Source organism: Mus caroli, unplaced genomic scaffold (genome assembly GCF_978045245.1).
Source record: "Mus caroli unplaced genomic scaffold, Mus_caroli_1 scaffold_11, whole genome shotgun sequence".
Taxonomy (NCBI): domain Eukaryota; kingdom Metazoa; phylum Chordata; class Mammalia; order Rodentia; family Muridae; genus Mus; species Mus caroli.
This window is the reverse complement of record NW_028227266.1, coordinates 37,180,892-37,202,449: the sequence shown is the minus strand read 5'-3', so window position 1 is coordinate 37,202,449 and position 21,558 is coordinate 37,180,892. Positions and strand designations below refer to the sequence as shown.

Genomic DNA, 21,558 nt, shown 5'->3' with positions numbered 1-21,558 from the left:
AATAAGGGAAAACCGTGCTCTTTTCAAAACAAAGAAAACAAACAAAAGAAAAAGAAAGACAGGAAGAAAAATGTCCCAATGGCTTGTTATAAGCCAATTTTTATGATGTCATATTCTCAATCAAGATTTCTTCTTCTCAAATGACTCCAGCTTATGTCAAGTTGATATAAAACCAGCTAGTACTGTTGGGTAATCATATTCCTATCTCCTCTTATTGACAAAATACAAATTCGTATACCAGTGCCTTTCATATATACACAGATGTATGTATAATACGTATGCATATAAAATGACGTTTTTCTTTAAAGGATTGATCATTGGACTCATGAAAAACTTTAAAATGGAAAAAGTAAATTACACATTGTTTTAAAATAAAGTTTGGATTTATGGTTAACTATAAAGTTCTATTTATTTGTGTATATTTGCCATAAATATTCCTCAATTCTGCTTCTTACAACATGTGTGTCATGTCTTTTCTGTGGAAGACAAGTTCTAGGTTTTTATTCCAGAGGGAGAAATCTGTTCAGTATGCCAGGTTTTGGCTTTTGCTGTTAGATACTCCAGCAGACAGTGAGCAACACCAGATGTGATTTCTACAGTGTGTGTTCTGGATGGAACTGGAACGTAACCTGGGGATGGAAGCCAGGATACCTCAACTTCAACTTTGAAACTCGAAGCGCTGATGTAAACCGCTGATGTAAACCCATTGGCAATTAAATCTGTTACAGAAGCACCGCATTTCCACACCGGGTCTTTCTGTTGTTATAATTTTAAATGTTCACGTGAAGAAGGAATTGCCTGCCTTTGACTTTGCCTGGTCTGTGATCCATCCTCTGCAGAGAGCAGGCAGAGGTAAATTAGCAATCTTGGAAATTCAACAGGGATTCTCTTCCCTGCAGTTGCTTCAGTCATAGAGTTGCTATGTTACAGCAGAGCCAGAGAGGTGGGCGTGTTTTCCAGGAACATTAATCCGCAGCTGTTTTCATTTTTCTTGACTCACAGCACCGGGATTTCTGCGGAAGGTAAGAGCCAGCACTGCAGACATCCCTCTCCCAGCTCTGAAAACACACCCCCACCCCGGACTTAAACATTGCCTTCCCTTCCCGGCTCCACTTACTTAGGAGGCCCATCCCCCTTTAGGGGCTTGCTTAAACTGCAAGATCCAAGTGTGGGGAGTGGGTACTTGGTGATTTCTGCGCCATTGGAAGTTTATCGGGATGCAAGAATCCTTTAATCATCTAATAACCTCAAGCAAGTCCCTCCCTCTTGTTGTCTGTCTTGTTGTCTTCTCTTTCTCTACTTCCTTAAATCTTTCGCGCCTACTTCTTCAAACTCCAAAGTTCCTTTCCTTTCAGTCCATTAAGTTATCAGTTTTATGTAAAATTGTGCCATGGGAACGCAGTTAGAACGAAAACTGAAAACTGATTGGAGCTCTTAAGTTCTTAAAATAAATATATAAATCTCAGGAAAACTGACCGTTTTTCTAAGTCTTGAAGTACTGAAAATCAAGAGCAGACAATTGAAAGTTGAAATTAACCCCCACCCCCCGAAACTATGTAAGCTCCCCTTTCCAAGTCTCCTCCATGGTTAGCTTCGCGTTCCCAGCAGCCAACAGCAGGGGAGTGGCCAGCTGTTTCTTCACACTCCCGCCCCCTTCTCTGCAGTTGTTCTGCCCTGAGGGTCCACACCGGAGCTGATCCCCAGCGACTCACTGAGAAGCCCTCGGTCTTCCACGTCCACCACCAGCAACAACAGGTTCTTGGATCTTGGTCCCACCTGAGGAAACTCTCTACCTTAAATAGACACTTTTCTCATTTTTTTTTCCCTGAGAAGCAGAACGAAGCCTTGCCACAATTGACTGTTTATATGAGAAAGGGTGGAAAGGGCAGGGAAATCCCTCCGCGAGCGAAATTTACTATGAGGTTAGATTCAGGAAATAAAGGATATTTGTTTTGTTTTTCACTACAGGTGACTGTGGTCTGCCTCTCTCCTCTCAGCCTCCTGCAGTGGCCACTGGCAGCCTGAGATCTCTGCTGCCAGACACAGTACATCTTTCTGCTCTTGCTGCTCCGGGTGAGTCTCCTGCTCTAAGCTTCTTATTGATGACATTAGACATTCTTTTCCCTTGCCTCAGGCCTTTCCTATGGCACTTTGTCTTATTTAAAAGACGCCCCCCCCCCTTCTCGTATGTTTTCCTAGATGCTCCGTGTTTTCATAAATTATCATCTGTTGCAATTCTTGCTTTCCTGTCAAGCGGTAAAACATTTTAACAGCCAGGATTAATTCCGCAGTTGTTGAAGAATAACGTGGAGAGTTGGGCTAGAATCATAGCTGCCGATTTGTGGGAGTGGGTGTGTGTGATCAACATGCAGATTGCGCTCTCTCTCTCTCTCTCTCTCTCTCTCTCTCTCTCTCTCTCTCTCTCTCTTTCGCTCGCTCGCTCGCTCGCTCGCTGTGTGTGTGCCGGCGCGCGCGCACGCGCTGACTATACTAAGGAAATGCTGTATCACTAAGATACGTCACAACTCAGATTTGTAATTGCTATTAAGATGAGGATGGTTGACCCAGGAGTAGCACTGTCCAGTGCTTTGGAACCTTTGAGGTAGGGCTGCCCCACAAAAAAAGACAAAAGCCCTTATTTGCATGGTTGTAGGAAGGTGGAGGTATTTAAATCAACTGCCCCTTCAGCCAGTTCATCAGCATCAGAGCAACAGTTGTCCTGAGCATGCAGTGTGCTCCAGGCAGTGCCGCTTCAGCTCCAGTGAAAAGTACCATTGTTGGTGCCTGCCACTGCAGCTCAGGTCAATTTTTTTTTTTTTTTTTTTTCACAACAGGGGAAGGGAAGCTAGGTGATGATCAGATACAGAATGCTCTCATGGAAAAATTTACAGCCATCATAGGTGTTAGTGGAAAAACGGTGTTCCCTTGCGTGGTTTTTAGTCTCTTTAATAAAAACATTAAGAAAGAAGCTGACTTAGAAGGAAGCTCCAGGATGGTTATATTAGAGTTGGAGGAAAGGAAGACAAATAACTTGGCATCTGCTAGAAGGAGAAGAGAGTCTATCCATGCCCTTAATTTAGGCATTTATGTGGCTGTCAAAGGAGAGGTAGGTCTATAGAAAAACATGTAGAAAGCCTGTCCTACTACCATAAGCCAGTAGGCAATAGAGTCCTGTGTGATAGAAGCTCTGTGAACTCCACATTGTGGGAGGCCTAACAGGTACCAGGGTAAATTAATTATCCCATTAAGAAGACAGTCCTTTCTCTTTAGCTGGCTACCTTTTGGAGAGGCTCCTGACCTGGTGACTGACAAGCCCAACTGTATTAACTCGTAAGATAAGGACAACAACATATAATGCATGGCTCTATCCAGGGCCTTGGGTAGAACCCAGATTTTATTCTTTTCACCTGGAAGAAGTAACTCTCCTTTAATTGTCCTCCTCTCCCCCTGCAAAGCCCTCATACTTCCCCATTTTCATATGGTATTTTCAATCCTGAAGTGGGGCCAAGCTCATGTTTCTCTTCCGAATGTTACCAAAGCCATCTGAAAGGGAATGGTTCATCATTCCGGATGGACTTCAGGGCCCTTAGAACCTGCATAGCTACCAAACAGGGAGACTCAGACAACATACGAACTCCGTGATAGGACAGTTATGGCCATCATAAAGCATGGGCTCCTTCCAGTTTTTTTTTTTTTAAAAAAACCATAACATGTTCTAGCTTTAAAAAATATTATACTATTATAGAAATTAAATGGGATATCTTACTTTTAAATTGAGGTTATGTCGCATTTATCTTATACATGTGTAAATTAGAAAAGCTGGGAAGTAACCTTGGTGATGTATTTGCATTCTGCCCTCTAGGACAATTCACTTACAAGGAGCCGGAAGGCAGACAACCCTCAAATTGTATAGCTGCTCACATAGGTCTCTGAGTGGTGTGAATGAGAAAATAAGCAGGAGATGTTTATTGAAAAGTAGTGACCATGACAACAGGAACACTGCTGACGTCATTGATGAAAGCCTTCTAAGGATCTGCCCCTGGTCTAGAAAGCTCGTCCATATGATTGACACATTTTCATGCTGGTATTATGGTTCTCATCTTAGACAGGACATACTAATGCTTAGTGGGGCTAAACTTATGGCACCTATTCAGTAGGTATGAGATGCAGTGTATTAGTCATACTTTAGGGAAAGTAGAATTATTGTGTAAAGCAGCCTCAGACATTTCCTGTTAGTGGACACCTCAGGACTCATATCTTCCCACCTAGTTTGCCATTTAATAAAAACCTTATCTTTGACATCTCCCTCTCCTCACACCACATCCTTCTTTCTAGCTCTAAAACAGTCACTCTGCATGCATTCTGCCAGAGAGATGTCAGGTGGTAGTATTTGAGTGCTTGACTCTAATGATGTACTATAGGAAATGATGCATCTTTCCACAGAACCGCAGCGTCAACATGGTGCGTTCTGGCGGCTTACTCACTAGCGTAAGAGATCCAGGTAAGCAAGAGCCAAGACTCTTAGTGCTGGATTCTTTAGAAACTAGGGAGTTCTGTGGGTGTGACTCTAGCACATCTTGTTGAACTATAGAACCCTGATCTTTCCCTAGTGGCACTGAAGAGCATTGCTGTGACTCTGTCCATCAATGATTTTGTGGCTGGTGTGTCTGCAACCCTAAACTATGAGAATGAAGAGAAATCACCCCTGGAGGCCTTCTTTGTGTTCCCCATGGATGAAGACTCTGCTGTCTACAGCTTTGAGGCCTTTGTGGATGGGAAGAAAATTGTGGCAGAACTTCAGGACAAGTACCAGGTTTATCCTCTCCCCTTCTTGACATTAATCAAATGCAGTAACTCAAACAAATTCGAGTACTGAATGATTTTTCCTTCTAATCTGTTTGCCTAAAATTATTTGGGGGTGCAGATAATTTGTCATCCAGAGTGTAGCTGCTCCAGTGACAGCACCTGTCAAAGTCCCTGGAAATAGTCTGGGCTCTATATGCCTCTGAGGTGTCCATTCATTGTTCATTGGTGTCATCTTTTTCCAATACTCATGTTATATCCTGAAGGCTCACAAAAGATATGAAGAGGCTCTCTCTGGAGGATATCAGGCCTACTTATTGGAGGAAGACAAGTGTTCCCGGGATGTCTTCTGTTGCAATGTGGGGAACCTGCAACCAGGGTCAAAAGTGTCACTGACCCTGAGATATGTGCAAGAACTTCCCTTGGAAGATGATGGGGCCCTGCGTTATGTGCTCCCAGCCATCCTGAATCCTAGATACCATCTCTCCGGTGAGTGCCTCTCCCTTTTGGATACCTGCCTTTGATGGCATAAGTTGGGAAAGTACAATGCATTTTTGGAATGCTAGATATGTTGACAAGAAACACCAAACTAGGGTTCTTTCTGTAGATGGACGTGAGGACAGTAATCTGGATATGAAGACCCCAATAGTCCCTTTGGAGGAATTGCCCTACACACTCAGCATGGTTGCCACTATCAGTTCCCAGCTTGGTATCAGTACAATCCAATCCAACTGTCCCTTGAATCCCATTGAGTACACTGGAGATAACAAGACCTCAGCTCAGGTAAATAGTGCAAGAGTTGCCAGTCCTTTAGTGCTTTCCCTATCGAATTCGTGGTCGTCATCCATCCTTATGGGATCCTCCACACTTTCTGAGCTACTGTCTTTTTTACCTACCCTTTGTACAATTATTCTTTTCATGCTACTCATGGAACCCTGTAGTCCTAGATTAGATTTAAACCTCAGGAAGCAATCAATGGAAGTTCTAACATGGCTCCTCTGCTGCTCCCTTCCTCAGGTTTCCTTGGCTGAAGGACACAAGTTTGACCGGGATGTGGAACTCCTGATTTTCTATAGGAAGGTGCATAGTCCAAGTGTAGCTGTGGAGATGGGGATGTCTGGAAGGCCATCAGGTATTTTCTTCCTAATTTGGAAATTTACCCCCTCGGAGCTCACCCTGCGTTAAAACTACTCTCAAATAATGACATTTTGATAGTTCTTTTAAGTGATCAGAAAAACATCAACAGTCTAAAATACTGAAGGTCGTCACACTTCTCTAACCAAACATAGTTTAATAATCAGGATGTTGTTGTTGTTGTTGTTGTTGTTGTTGAGATAGGATTTCTCTGTGTAGCCCTGGCTGTCCTGGAACTCACTTTGTAGACCAGACTGGTCTTGAACTCAGAAATCTGCCTGCCTCTGCCTCCCACCACATGACAATTATCAGGATGTTTAAGACCATTAATAAATAGTTAGAAGAAGAATGTGAGAAATAACTTGAAAAATGGAAATGGTATAAACTTGAACCATAACCAGTTTTGAAAAGATATAATTCAAAATAGTTCTATGGCATTTTCCCTTCTTAAAGGTTCAAACATGTCCAAATATGGCAGCTTTACCTGCCAAGCTATCTCTTAGGCCCTGCAATTAACATCTTAAAAAACAGTGAAATAAATACTCATTTCTTTGATTTGTTGAAGAAGTTCAAATTTATGGACTGCTTTTGGCAAATGTTGGCAAATGCTAGTCCTGGGTGTCTCACATGTGTTTTTGAGCTGCCAGGAAATGAACATTCATTGGCAATGACACCAGAGCCACTGTTACTTTTATACACTAATCCCCATTTCATCTTCATATTTCTTCTGTATCTTTTAAATGTTCGTAGCTCACCTCCAGCCCTTTGCAAGCTAACTGTTTAAAATATTAACAAAAAAAAAAAAAAAAAGGGAGAAAGGACACAAAGAAGCAAGTCAAACCAAACCACACATATACAACAAAACAAAACAAAACAAAACAGGGTTTGGGTTTGTATTTTTCCAGCTCACTGTTCTGTTCACAATTGATTTGGGGGGATGGGGAAGGGCAGGAAGGAGAGTGGGAGGACAAGGGAGAAGGAGAGAGGGAGAGGGAGAAAGAGAACAAAGCATTGTGGGAAGTGGATAAGTCGGTCCAGAGTCTTTCACATGTTAGGCAAATGCTTCAATTGACCTGTAACCACAGCACTCTTTTTCTTTGAGAAAGGACTTCATTAAATTACACAGGTTGGCCATGGACTCATTCTGCCTCCCAGAGTACCTTTAACTTGTGATTTTAAACCTATATCATCAAAGTGTTCTTAGGGACTTTAGAATTCTTGAGTTTCTTTCTGTCTTACAAGGTCTTAATCCTTTCTATATAGATAGTTTAATGGGAGCACCATCTGCAATGGTGAGTTTCTACCCAGATATCCCGGAAGTGGAGACTACAACAAAACGTGGAGAATTTGTGTTCCTTATGGACCGTTCAAGAAGCATGAATAGCCCCATGAGTTCCAAGGACAAGTCTCAGCTGAGAATAGATGCTGCCAAGGTAAAACAAACTCACTGAGGATAAATCTGGGGTTAGGGAGTGGTTCAGTTCAGCTCTGTTGGAGATGGAGATATGTTCCTTGTCTGAGTTCTTGGGGTTTCCTTAGAGTAAAAGATGGAATAAAGTAGTGTGACAGGCCACACTCTCCACACTTATACCAGTTGTGTGTGCATGTACACACCCAATCACTTTGCTGGTCACACTTTCTCACCTCCAGGAAACACTGATTCTGCTATTGAAGAGTTTGCCAATGGGCTGCTATTTCAACATCTACGGATTTGGAGCCACCCATGAGGAGTTCTTTCCGTAAGTTCCTAGAAAGAGGTGTCAAGAAGCTATACCAGGGCTTGCATTCAAGATAGCTAGGTAGGTGGGAATCCTTGCTGCCCAACTTGACAACCCAAGTTTGATTAACCAGAACTCACACGGAAGAAAGAAAATAAAATCAGTTCCCACAAATTGTCTTCTGACCTTTCACAGGTATGCTATTACACACACACACACACACACACACTGTTGTAAATTCACATAAACTATATATTTTAAAGAGAGAAAATGCATTGTGAAAGGGTAGGTATAAAGCTGACCTGAACTTGGGGGAAATCCGGGTAGGATTGCATTTGATAGGGATTTCTCATCCCTGGAAACTGGATGGTGTGCCCTCATGTGACCATGTGTGCTTGCCTCTCTCAGGGACAGCGTCATGTACAATCAGGAAACCATGCAGATTGCGGTGAAGAAAGTAAAGCGTTTGTTGGCGGATCTAGGAGGGACTGAACTTTTAACACCACTACGGAAAATTTTTAGGAAACCCCCAATCCCAGGGCATCCCTTACAGGTAAGAATTGGACCAAATCTAGCCGGGCGTGGTGGCGCACGCCTTTAATCCCAGCACTCGGGAGGCAGAGGCAGGCGGATTTCTGAGTTCGAGGCCAGCCTGGTCTACAAAGTGAGTTCCAGGACAGCCAGGGCTACACAGAGAAACCCTGTCTTGAAAAACCAAAAAAAAAAAAAAAAAAAAAAGAATTGGACCAAATTTAACAGAAGGGGGCAGAGGGAATGAAAATTCTCCTTAATAATGTATGTCCTTGAATGTCATAAAAAAAACTATGGAAACACTGTATGTGCTCCAGGCTTCTGCTATATAGGAGAGAGAAATAAAAATAAGATGTACTTGTCTTCTTAACTTAAACAAAACTAGTGTGTTAATGGCTGAAACTCCCAGGGATTTTGTGCTAACCCCATGCAAACAGAGTAAGCTAAAGAACAACACTGGAAAATAGTGATCTCCTACCTGTTTAAAGAGGCACCACAGAATTTGAATTGTTTCAAGGGTTAAGTTCTATTCTCTTAAAATGAACTTGACAGTGACTTGATGGATGTTCTATTGTCTGCTTTGTGCAGGTCTTTGTCTTCACTGATGGAGAAGTTGTTGAAACTTTTAGTGTAATCCGAGAAGTTATGTTCCAGAGCAAGAAGCACAGGTATAAGGGTGGGCTCCATTTCTACTGGGGAAACAGGGATTTTAACAAGGGCAAACTGTAGCCAAGCATTACCTGATTCTAAAGACTTATCAAGTGATTACTTATTTTCTATGAAAATAAAAACAGTACTCCAAATAACATCAACTATGTAAAAAACTAATTTATCCTTATCTTTTTGAATCTATTGAGTGTGTTATGTCCCCAGAGGGTTCTGTCCACAACTCTGTGACAAGGGACACTGCTCTTTGAAAGCCCATGCTTAGATTTTTACCTGTTTATCTATTCTTGCTATTTGTTCCAGAAGGTAAATTGATGCCTTCTGAGATCTTCACCCAAGTTATTACTATCTTTGTAGACATAGAATTTAGGTGTCTTAGTTTCTTTAATGTTTTCAAATAGTACTTGTTAAAATTACTTTGTAGAAATTCCAGCATAAATGGGAGAAGGAGTCAGTCCTGTTGAGTGAAGCTTTGGCGAATGAGCATTGCTAGGGCAGGAAAGTCTGTTTAGAGCAGTGGCCACTGGTAGGTTGCCCATGTGCCAGTGGGTGTCTTATATCCATATACACATGGAAAGTACTGAGTGGACTCTGTGTGTTAAAAAAAAAAGTTGATAGAGGAGACAGTTGATATACAGGGTATAGGAGGATTTGGAGGAAGTAGCTTAGGGTGGGTATGATTAACATACATTGTACACATGTATGAAATTCTCAAAGAACAAAAAGGAACTATTTATAGATCTATTTTCTCTAGTTTTCTGGTGGCTTAGTAAACTGCAGCTGGCATTTCCATGAGCAGAAGCCAAACTGAGTGCTAGAACTTAAGCTACATAGTTAATTCTTGTATGTCTTACGAACTCAGTCAAACCCTTGATTTTCTTCCTCAAGATGGAGAGAGTAACAGTATTTATTTAAAGTTTACTGTGATACTAGAAATAATAAAACTCTATAATCATCAGGAATTATCTTGGTACAATTTAAGTATCACAAATATTTTCTGTCATTGTAATTATTGTTTTTACTAGCTTTCCCATAAAGCAGTGTTCTAGGCAAACCATCAGGCATGAACAACTTTTAACTTGACTCTATACAGAAAGATAGTATAGATCTCATGGTTGAAAGTTTCTACTAGAAACTTTGCCATATGGAATAAATATCTGTGTTCTGTAAGAAGAGAATTCTCAGTTGGTTTTCTGTAATTAAGAGCTGAGTCCTGATTCTTGCATTTTTTTTTTTAGAGCATTAGATTTATAACTGATATCATTGGGAACTGAGACTTATATTAACTCAATCAAAAGAGATCAATAAACAGGCCCAGATTATACTATATTGATTCATGGTGAAAACTGTTTTACACCATCTAAAATACTTGTTTAATTTACCAATCATATATTGTCTTTGTATATACTGTTCTTCTTGGGAAATGAAATTATGGAAAACAACAACAACAAAAACAACAACAAAAAAAACCACTGCTATTGTGCATAGACTTGGACAGAATGAAAACTTTTCCCTTAGAAAAGCAGGGCACATGCTCCTCACCTGACATACTCCCTAGCAGGGGCAACACTATGTTAGACAGTGACAAGAGGTGCTGTTCACTCTTCATTTCTTTCCTCTTTTTTTAGAAGAGGAATTTTGTATTTAGACAGACAAGTTGGTAAAGAATGACTTTGGACACATTTCTTTGATTTTTTTGCACTTCAGATCTGAATGTTAAAATGAAATATGAGGTTATTTCAGGAGACTCTGAATAGGTAAATTGTGTCACAATTGTGAGACATTTTATGTATCTTTAAAATAGAACATGCTTAATGAATGGTAGTTATTACATAGTTATTCAAGAAAGTACCCTGTGTTCATATCATTTGTGATAATGATGTGTTAAATTGATAATTCCATTCAGGTTTCATCTTTAACCTCCGTCTTCTTACATTCACAGATGTTTCTCATTTGGCATTGGAGAAGGGGCCTCCACTAGCTTAATCAAGAACCTTGCCCGGGTGTCAGGGGGCACTGCAGAGTTTATCACAGGCAATGATAGGATGCAGTCCAAGGTGAGGATCAACCATGTATAGGGAAGTGGATACTACAATTAAAATCTCTGATAGAAAGGGACATTTCTTTAAGGGTAGGAGTCCAACTTAGCTCCAGAACACATTTTCTGATGCCTCCAGTGTTTAGCTCATATACTTAGTGGTGACAAATCTGGCCATGGAAAGAGGGCCTACTATAGTATGTAGACAAGTGTCTCTGGTTCTTTTATACATTAGCTCAGAGATGATTTGCTGACAGTTGAGGCTTTTGTGTTGAAACCAGACAAAGAGCTTTGGATGTCACACTTAAGAATCCACATATGTGCTTCAGGACCTTTTTTGGTGTTATATCCGACCTTTACTGCAAAAGATATCAGGCAAAAGAGAAAGATCAAGTGTGATATGTACTATAAAATCAAAGTGACTTCAAATTGATATAGCCATCTCCTGATATATTTCTAAGCATCTGACTCACAGTACTATCTTTACTAAATCTCTTCCCTGTGAGTCTCTTCCCCTCAGCTTTTCATCTCTTCATATTTATGTGTGAAATTAGACATAGAATTAATTAAGGCTCGTGAACTCTATATACAGTATGTCATCAATGGTACCAATATACATACATGGTACCAATATATATACAGTATGTCATCAATGGTACCAATCACTATCATTTCTTGCTTATACTTACTCTTCTCTTTCTTCTCCTGCAGGCCCTTAGATCTCTGAGGCGTTCTTTACAGTCTGTAGTAGAGGATGTCTCTCTGAGCTGGAATTTGCCTCCCCAGATGTTTGCACCTATGCTATCTCCAGAACAAACTTCTATCTTTAGGGGTCAAAGGCTAATCATCTACAGCCTACTGATTGGAAAAATACCAGTGAGTCCACAATCTTAATCTCTCTACCTGGTGTAGATACTTTCCTGGCAGGTTCCCTAAGTAGAAGAGATGGTTTTGAGATTCAACAGGTTATTGTATTTGCTAACTAGAGCTGTCCAGGCACTCGTCCTATCATACCAGGTTCCTGCTCTCCTGAACACATGGCTTCTGGATAGATAGATGTATTAAGCTGGGGTAGGGACCTGACATTTAGACCCACCATCTTCCAAGTAATTCCTCTTTGTCTCCTTCTCTCACGTACAGAAAGAAGAGGCAACCGGTGAAGTGTGTCTCTCATATAAGCTTCATGGTAAAAGTTATGAGGAAAAAGTGACATTTTCTCTACAGCCAAAGCCTGATGACAAGTGAGAGTTCTGTTTTCTTTCCCTTTCCTTCTTTCTTTATCCCCGTGGTCTTTGATGGCCGAATCCTTTTCTTGATGCTGAACAGAATTGTGTCCCACATTCACATTTTATCTCTTGCTCACTCACCTATTGCCCAGCTTTTCTCCTACATCCCCATCCTTCTGTGACATGTAACTTTTATAGGCTCCAATGAAAAGGCATGCAGGTTGGTTTTCTTACTTCCAGAATGTTTTTTTTTTTTTTCTTTTCAGCCTCACCATTCACCGTCTTGCTGCAAAGTCCATGATCCAGTCCAAAGACTTTGGCTTCAAGGAGACGTCACTAATGTATAAAAGAGATGTGTTGGACATCAGCCTAGAGTCTGGAGTCATGAGTTCCTTTACAGCCTTTGTTGCCATCAACAAGGAGCTCAACGAGCCCATCCAGGGGCCCCTGGTGCATAGGGATATCCCAAGGCCTATTCTCTTGGGTGCAGGTCCTAATAGGCCCTCTGATGGTAAGTTTTATCCTGTAAATACTTTTATGAATACGGAGCTTTTACTACTTCAGAATGGTATATAAAATTTTAAAATATTCTCACATTCCTTTTTCCCTTTGTCCTTCCACATACAGGATTTATGACTAGTCTTAAACTTTCCTTTTCCAAGGAGATTATATATATATATATATATATATATATATATATATATATATTGAGAAAAAGACTTGAAACCAAGTGTTGAGAAAAGAAACATGGAGAAATCTAAACATCAAAATTACAAATAAACCTTGAATGAGGTTGAAAGTTGAAGATAATTTGCGGTTTGGATGATTATAATGTGAAGAGTGCAATGATGACCAGTAGCTGAAACAATCACTAATTGTTAGTTTAGTCACTAAAACCAATGACTGAGACATGAAGAAGAAAAGGCGTCTTACATAGTCTAAAATATAGCCAGAGACCAAATATAATAGTCTCTAAAACACTACAAATACTGTGTGTGTGTGTGTGTGTGTTTGTGTGTGCGCCAATTAAATTCTGAAAAGTAGAACAGTGCTGACTGATGACAAGGTTTTCATGAGTTAGGAGATGGTGCTGAAGTAGAATAGAGGCAAAGTCCTTGGATTTGAAGAAGTCAGATGCATTTGCATTAGAATACTGCATTTGCTACCCACAGGAGTAGCGGAATTGTCCAGTTGATGGTAGAGGTTGATATGCAGTGGATGTCAGTTGTCTGAGTTACAGATAGTTCAATGGATCATAGGAAGTAACAAAGAAGGCTGAAAATATGAAGACAGAAGGTAACCCAAATGATGGAGGAAGTGGGGTCATATGGGCCTGAAGAAGCTGCCAACACCAATACTCAACACTTCTTCTTACAGATACAGTCCTTGGGCAAGGACATTTTAGGAGTGATAACAAGTTTAAGGGAGGAGAAAAATTTACTTCAAGTTAAGACATGGTTGAAAGGAGCTCCCTGGGATGAATCAAAAGATAGATGAAAGATTAATTCTTGTGTACTGGGGGTTTCAGAGGAAGGAAGGTAGAAAAGGTGGTTCGGAATGCACTAGAAGGCAGTATATCAGGGAAGAATGGGGCATAGGGGTGATGACTGAAGCTAAGGAAGATGGGAGCACTTGGGTCTCAAATCATCAGACTTCATTGTCCTTTTCACCTTTGTAGAACATAGATGCCTCAGTGTAAATGTCTGTACTGGTGTCTTTCAGGTTATCCCAAAGCTTTATTCTGTGCCAGTGCTCCTGTAACTCTGCCTCCATGGCTGAAGGGCTCAGGAAAATGTGTTGCTACAATATTCATGCCAAATGGTGAGGATCCTTAAAGTTCAATGCATCCTAGTGGCTGGTACAATCTCAGAGAATGTTTGTCTTACCAAGGTTTGTCTCACACACTTCTGACTAGGCACACCCCAACAGCGTCAGAACAGCCAAAAGAAGAAATGTGTGGTTCATACAGATACTCGCCCTGAGTTGCCCCACCTGGCTAAATATGACAGCTACCCACAAGGTGAGAGAGACCTTGGATTGTATTTCTCTGATATAATGGTAATTGAAGAACTAGTCCTCCTAATCTCCCTACCAAGGAAATCTATCAAGAGCCCCTGCTAGCAGGTGAGATTTTTTTTTTTTTTTTGAGTATGTGCATTTGCTATGATCAGCCCAACTCCACTGAACTACAACGTAAGATCTAAAAACCTCCTCTAATGGGCTCTGGTATGTCTTTTACACTAACAAACTTCTGTTTACCATCTTTTCTTTCATAAGCCCCTTGTAGGCTTGCAGAACGGACATACCATCTTATTTGGCTGACTCTAGGCTGGCCATCCCTTTACATATTGATCATGATGATGCATCTTGAGGATGTCTGAAGGCTTTCTTTCTACAGCCCTCTTGCTATTGTATGGCTCTGAATTCAGAAAGCCACTCAGGTAGGCTAAGAAAACAATAGCTACATAATTCCTAAACACTTCATCTTTTCTTCTCAAAGGGAGTAAGGAGCATAGTATTGCACAGCTGATATATCTCCAGAATGCAGATGGTTCCTGGGATATGAATGAGGATTTAGCTAAGATTCTAAGTACTAGTTTGGAAGACATCACAGCTGCACGCCCTACTGAGGTAAGATCCAAAAAGAAAAAAAAAATTTAGTAAGTGAGTGTTTTTTATACAATATTGTTAGTAGTGAAGTTTTTTTATGACTCAAGTTCTACTTAGGAGAATAGGAAGGTGATATTACCTAGATTAACATCTAATAATGAGCGATTAATTGTTTTGTGAGTATAATGGAACTGTAAGAACAAGAACAAGAGTAGTATTCATATGAACTTCACTCCAAGGGTAGTAGATAGATACCAAAGGAAAATCTAAAGCCCTCTATTATGTCATTTATATTCTCTGCTAGATTCTTCATTGTAAATGTAAAAATTCATATGCGTCCTGTTACTTGTCTCTCACATCAGTGAAGTAAGCTAGGTTTGTGTCTTTTTTTCTTCTTTTTTTTGCATTGATTGTTTTTTTTATTGTTGAAGCAAATATCCATCAACAAGTGCTAAACAGATTTTTACAAGCGTACTGTATTAAAATTCCTTCAATGTATTATAGTTACATATGAGTTAAATCCGATACAGACACCTTTTCACTAAGTTAAAATTATGTTTACTGAGCTATATTCTTTTTCTGAAAGCTCTGGGGAAGAGTCTATTTCCTTAGGCTCGGGATCTTCCAAAGGAAGTTGGTATCTCTTCATCAGATTCCCTTCCATCTTTAAGGTCAGGGGTGTTACATTTCTCTGTGGTTTCTCTTTGACTATTGTTGTCTCCATCTGAAAGCAGAGTAAATGATTCAGCACATTTACACAATCATGAGATCACTCTAGGCTTCTGAGAACTTCAAGAACAACGTTCATGACATTAATCTTACATTTTGAGATATAAATGAGCATGTTTATAAGGTTCAAGGATTGGGATGTAAACATGTTTGGAGGCCATTATTGTACATACTATGAACCCTAAAGGGTAGTTAAAATTCAAAGAATGAATAGATAGGTATCACTGTGTTCAAGGGTCCAAGGAAAGATTTATCCATTTGTAGAAGGATAAGTTTGTCCATCTGAGAAGTAGCTGAAGCATACTTATGTCCATCTGAAATTTTTACCCTTTTCTTATCTTTATTTTAGTGGATATTTTCTTTATTTACTTTTCAAATGTTGTCCCCTTTCCTGGTTCCCCTACCTCACCAATCACCCTATCCCATCCCCCCTTCCCCTGCTTCTATGAGGGTGCTCCCCCACCCACCCAGCCACTCCTGCCTCCCCACCTGCACATTCCCCTTCACTGGGGCATCGAACCTTCACAGGACCAAGGGCTTTTTCTTCCATTAATGCCCAACAAGGCCATCCTCTGCTACATATGCAGCTGGAGCCATTGGTCCCTCCATGTGTACTCTTTGGTTGGTGGTTTAGTCCCTGGGAGCTCTAGGGAGACTGATTGGTTGGTATTATTGTTCTTCCTATGGGGTTGCAAACCCCTTCAGCTCCTTCAGACCCTTCTCTAACTTCTCCACTGGGGATCCAGTGTTCAGTCCAATGGTTGACTGCTAGCATCTCCCCGCTGTCAGGCTCTGGCAGAACCTCTCAGGAGACAGCTATATTAGGTTCCTGTCAGCATGTACTTCTTGCTATTCACAATAGTGTCTGCATTTGGTGACTTTATATGTGATGGATCCCCAGGTGGGGCAGTCTCTTGATGGGTCTTTTCTGCAGTATCTGCTCCACAATTTGTCTCCTTATTTGCTATATTGAGTATTTTGTTCCCCCTTCTAAGAGGGACCGAAGTATCCACACTTTGGTCTTCCTTCTTCTTGAGCTTCATGTGGTCTGTGAATTGTATCTTGGGTATTCTGAGCTTTTGGGCTAATACCCACTTATCAGTGAGTCTGTGTCTTAAGAACCCCTAACAATAGTTCGGTTATGGCTTCACCTTGAATCAACTTTAGACAAAGTTAGTTGAAATCACAATAGGCTGACCAATTATTTCAAATGTATTGACTCATTGGGATGTGGATAAATTATACTTCAGATTGTAGGATAACTTGATAATTCATCTAATTGGTGAGAAATTCTTGAAATATAGGATAAATTACAAAATTAGGAAAAAACCTTATATTCTAAATAATTACTAAACCAGGAATGTCACTTCGTCTCTAGCCACTGTTGTCAAGTACAGTATCCACTAGTGGCATATGGCTATTGTGTGTCTTTGAATGTGATTAATGCAAAAAGAGGCCGCGGTTTTAACTGAAGTGCAGTGTTTAGCACACAGCTATTTCAAAGGATCAGCACAAAAATACATTACAGAATTTATTTGGTTTAGATTAAATGTTAATATGGTGATTTGTAGTGTATGGAGTGATATAAAATACGCAAGCAACTGAGAATACAGTTCACAGGTATATACAATTATAAAATACAGGAACAACTGGGTTGTTGTTGGGTATATACTGCTCATGTTGGTCAGGTACAAGTCTTGCAATATGAAGCTCTTGAAACAACAACAAGGTGCTAAAATTACTGTGCTGTTTATTTTTCTCTTTAAAAACATGAGTATTTGAAGATTTTAAAGGACATGTGTTTAGTGTTGTATTTTTATATTTTAAAAATGCTATTTAAAAGAAAAGGATAATTGATAAAAATTGCAAAGAAGATACAGGGATAATGAAACCTTTAGCAGAGATTGATTGAGAGCATCACATGTGAGATGTGAATCCCTTTTTCACCATGGCAAGCAGATTAACAGAACTAAGTAATCAGAGAGCTGGTGTAGAAGATTTCAGTAAAGGATTTTATTGTTAAAAATAAAGAAATGTCTGGACCAAGTATAAATTAGTTGGAAATATGTAGCTCTAAGTAGTGAGTATATTTTAAGCTGTAGTATTTTTTTAAGTATTTAATTATTTTATTTGAATATTTCTTAAATCCTCCAAGTTCTGCATCTTTATGTTGGTCAGTGTTTCCAAAGAAGATTCGGATGAACATGAAGACACAGGTGTTGCTTTTGCTGTGTGACAAACTGAGGGGTGGATAGTTTATGCAATAGTATCCCGATCCGAAATAAAGAAAAGTGGGTCTGGGTTCTGAAAGTATTAGATAAGAGAATTGGGATTTTATTTCATAAAATAACCATAATCTATATTATAAATGAAAGCAAATTTGGCTATTTTCACCTGTACAAGCAGAGAGGAGAGGCACAATGTCTTAACAGAAGTTTCTTGTGAAGCCAGACATTACAACTGGCTAAAACACAGCAAAAAGCAGAAGTTCTGATGGTTGGTCAGGGCCACAGGTTGACCTCTAAAGCCAAATGCTTTGGTTGTAATCATTGAATTTGCCAAATACATTTACTTCCAGAAGTGACCATTTCAGGGTATGTTTTAAAAATAGCTGTGACCCTTTAGAGAAGGAGAACATGCCTGGTATTCCTCGTTCTTTTACATGAACAGTTTTCTTAGGGATGAAGTACAGGTTCTGAAACAGCCTCATTCAAAGAGGACAAGAAAGCTGAGTCTGGATGTGGATAGTCATACTACAAACCATGAAAGTTCATTGATCTGCTGAGTCTAAAAGCTGAAACCTTAAGAAACAATGAGTGAAAACTCTTGAATGATATTGTTTTCCTGAAGTGTTCATTCAACAATGTGATTAGTAAGGAAGGATTCATTTGGTCTTTCGTCTCACCTTTATCATTAATTCTAGGATAACACTGGAAAAAATATTTTATGTTTCTATGACTCTTTTTTCTTGTAACTATTTAGTTGAAATTTTTGTTTCTCCCTTCCAGACCAGAAATAAGAAAGATGATTCATATAATAATAATAATTTGTAAAGGCAGCTTTATATGTATGTTCTTGTCTGGGCATAGTGGGAGCATCTCAAAGGTATTTGACTAGTTCCCATTGCTGACCTAGTGGTCGTATTGGACTTAAAGCTCAAGACATTTCTGTCCTAAGACCCAGTGGATTGCTAATCTGATAATCAAGAAAAACATCTCACATGATATGTGCATGGTGGGGATAAATAAGAAACAAACTCCACGCAGCAGCAGTTTGGGGGATACAGAAGACATGAAGTTTTGCATGTTTCATCTTGAGGGACTTCTTGATTCATCCTGGGCATGAGAGAATTCTCTGTCTATGCAGGTGTTAGAACCCTCAGCCTGGGCTACAATGCTGGCTGTGACCTGGCTGCATGCCAATGGCAAGGAATTGAAGGACGAGTGGGAGCTTCTGGAAAGAAAGGCTGTGGTTTGGCTTCACAATAATTCAGGTAGGAACACAAACACAGCCCCCACCCCTTTTCCTTCTTCTTTAGGAAGGCAGCTACTGTGACTCCAGGCCTGACAGAGAATAAGCACTGGATAGTCCCCAAATTCACTGCCACCATGCTAATTTGGAACTTTTCTGCTCCCTTAGCTCATCTTTCTGTGGCAGAATATGGTTGAAGTTCATAATTGGGGGTGGAAAGGGGTGAGTAAAGGTGGAAGGGGCAAAGGTGGGGAGGTGTCGAATGGCAAGGTGTAGTAGCAACTGTCCTCTGGTACTCAGTACTGAGCTGAGTATCCATAGTCCTGGATGCTCCTTGGGCAGTCTTTGTCTCCCTATTGCTGAGTAGACTAAAGGCTAATTGGAGCACACAGAAAAGAAGAGCCAGGAGTACTGAGGAAGAATGTAATAGAAGTGAGGGTAGATGACTTGAGAGGATGAGAGAAGTCAAGGAATGAGATTTCTCTCCTTCTGTTATCCCACAGCCCTGACTCTTATTTTTCCTCTCCATAGTCCGTGGTTTCAACAAGCTTATACGTACTGCCAACAAGCTCTTGAAGACATCTTTGAGTCCCTCGATCTTCAAGTTATAAGAGTGATGCCCGGGAGAATGGCATTCTTTCCTGCCTCCTGCCACACCCTTCACCTCGTCTCCTAAGATAGATTTTTGTCTTGGGTACCTTATCACTTGTATCTTACTATAAAAGTGAAGGGTGAGCTTTGGCTATCTGTTGTAGGTCCCACTGGATATAACTTTGGGTGTCTGTGTGTCCCTATGTCTGTGTGCTGGTAGATATAGAAACTATTTCCTATCTTGGAGCAGTATAGAACATTTGCATGTCGTGATGGTTCTCCTAACTTTTAAAAACATCTTTTACTCCAGTCCATGGACAGACTGTGGCAGTGCTGCTAGAGAATTCCTGCATCAAATAATTGTCTTCATTATCCTTTTAGTACTCACCTTTCATTTTGTAGACTTGTCATTATATACGTTATGTACTCAAATACAATTTCCATTCTTGGAAGAAGTCAGATGTAAACTGCAAGCCAACGTCAGGGTCAATGTAACTTTAAGATCACAGAGAATCAGGGTTCCCATTTTGTTCATTGTTACTGTTGGGAACATTCTTGATGTACTCACTCTATGTGGCCCTTGTCAGTCTATGCTCCACACCTTTCTTTCTCCTGCCCAAGTGATTTGAGATGAGTCAAACTTGTAAATAGATGTCTGCCCATGGCCATTAACCATTCTATAAAAGGTTGATGATGAAATCTTTAGACCTAGCTTAAATCCATTAAACCCATGAATTTGGTTATGGTCAGGTTTACTCAGAATTAATGTAGGTTGTGATGAGACCTGAGTATGTTTGGTTTTTCAGCCCATAAAGATTGGAGTTCCCTGATCACTCTGACACTTGCTTTTCACATACCCTATCATATTAAATGACCCTATGCCTCCAGGTTGCTGTTTTACCAACATTAAAGTGGCTATTTCTACTCTGACTTTGTGTTGGTCTTTTGTCAATTGATTGAATGACCATGAGTTAAGTTCTATTATCCCATTTTCAGCTCCAACATTTGGATGTGCCCATTGTTCACACTGTGTTTATTAATGCAACACTAGAGACAGGGCATGGTTTATGCCTTCAACCAGACTTGACCCTCTGTCCAATAAGCCAATTTTAAAAGCTAAATTAATGGTACAAAGTAGAATAAAAATTTATTCAATATAGTTACACTGGGAAGAGGGACAAAGAGACCCAGACCTTCTCCAAGTTCAGCTAGCCCAAGACTTCTCCAATGTGATTTCTCTAACTCTATCATCTTCAAGGTCCTGAAGAGGGACTAAAATTGAAATAAAGGGCCAAATAGATGTGTGTGTGTGTGTGTGTGTGTGTGTGTATGTGTGTGTGTGTGTGTATCATAGGTTTTGAAGGTCAATTCCTATTTTGTGGGTGGGATCCCCTTTTCATTAGTCTGACATTCAGATTGGGAGACATATGTGTTTCTTTAGAAAAAAAATAATCTCAATTACTGCCAGTCTAGCTCCACTATCACAATATCCTCTGTTGGCAGACTATCTCTTTCCTTTTTTTATTTAAATAAACTGTCTTTTTAGAAGTATGTCATTTCCTGTTAAAATAAAAGTTTACTGATCCTTTGTGCGTTTCACATCATGCACCCCAATCCTACTCATCTCCCTTTGTATCTGCCCTCGGCTCTTGCAACGTCCACCACAAAAGAAACAAAATAAAAATAAAATTCAAAACAACAACAGCAAAAACCTGTAAACAAAACCCATCTTCTGTGGAAACTGTAGCATGTCACTCTGTCCCACAGCATACCCTTTCGTACACATATCTTTAGTTGCAAATATTCATTGCATTGAGTCATCAGTTGGATGGAGGCCCCTGGCTGCTGCTACCCCATCAATACTGGATCCTCACCAGAACTGATCTTGGATATCCTGTGGTTGCCCTGTATCATGGAGCTCCTGCAGCTTTTGATCTGCAAAACTGGCCCTTTCACATGCTCTAGCAGTTCATGGATGAGGTCACTGTTGGGATGTATAGTCTCAACGCCCTTGATGCAGGCCTAGGTGGCATCTGAATCA

At 40.2% G+C, this 21,558-nt stretch overlaps 1 protein-coding gene across 1 annotated transcript; it reads left to right on the top strand.

Annotated features, from left to right (window-relative positions):
• Positions 1 to 1,662: 1,662 nt before the first annotated feature.
• LOC110302314 (von Willebrand factor A domain-containing protein 5A-like) lies at positions 1,663 to 20,435 on the top strand. Its single transcript, XM_029481207.2, has 20 exons — positions 1,663 to 1,755; positions 1,969 to 2,073; positions 4,444 to 4,501; positions 4,611 to 4,813; positions 5,070 to 5,292; positions 5,411 to 5,586; positions 5,821 to 5,935; positions 7,201 to 7,370; positions 7,588 to 7,676; positions 8,064 to 8,208; positions 8,775 to 8,854; positions 10,795 to 10,909; positions 11,602 to 11,766; positions 12,031 to 12,131; positions 12,383 to 12,627; positions 13,839 to 13,937; positions 14,032 to 14,136; positions 14,617 to 14,747; positions 18,822 to 18,948; positions 19,458 to 20,435. The coding sequence occupies exons 3-20, from the start codon at positions 4,459 to 4,461 to the stop codon at positions 19,535 to 19,537; spliced, it is 2,412 nt and encodes an 803-aa protein (XP_029337067.1). The 5' UTR covers positions 1,663 to 1,755; positions 1,969 to 2,073; positions 4,444 to 4,458; the 3' UTR covers positions 19,538 to 20,435.
• Positions 20,436 to 21,558: the final 1,123 nt, after the last annotated feature.

Coding starts and splice junctions, on each gene's coding strand:
- LOC110302314 (XM_029481207.2), top strand. CDS start 4,459: ATGGTGCGTTCTGGCGGCTTACTCACTAGCGTAAGAGATCCAG. Junction 8,209..8,774: donor TCCCAGGGCATCCCTTACAG/GTAAGAATTGGA, acceptor TGCTTTGTGCAG/GTCTTTGTCTTCACTGATGG. Junction 12,628..13,838: donor TCCTAATAGGCCCTCTGATG/GTAAGTTTTATC, acceptor GGTGTCTTTCAG/GTTATCCCAAAGCTTTATTC.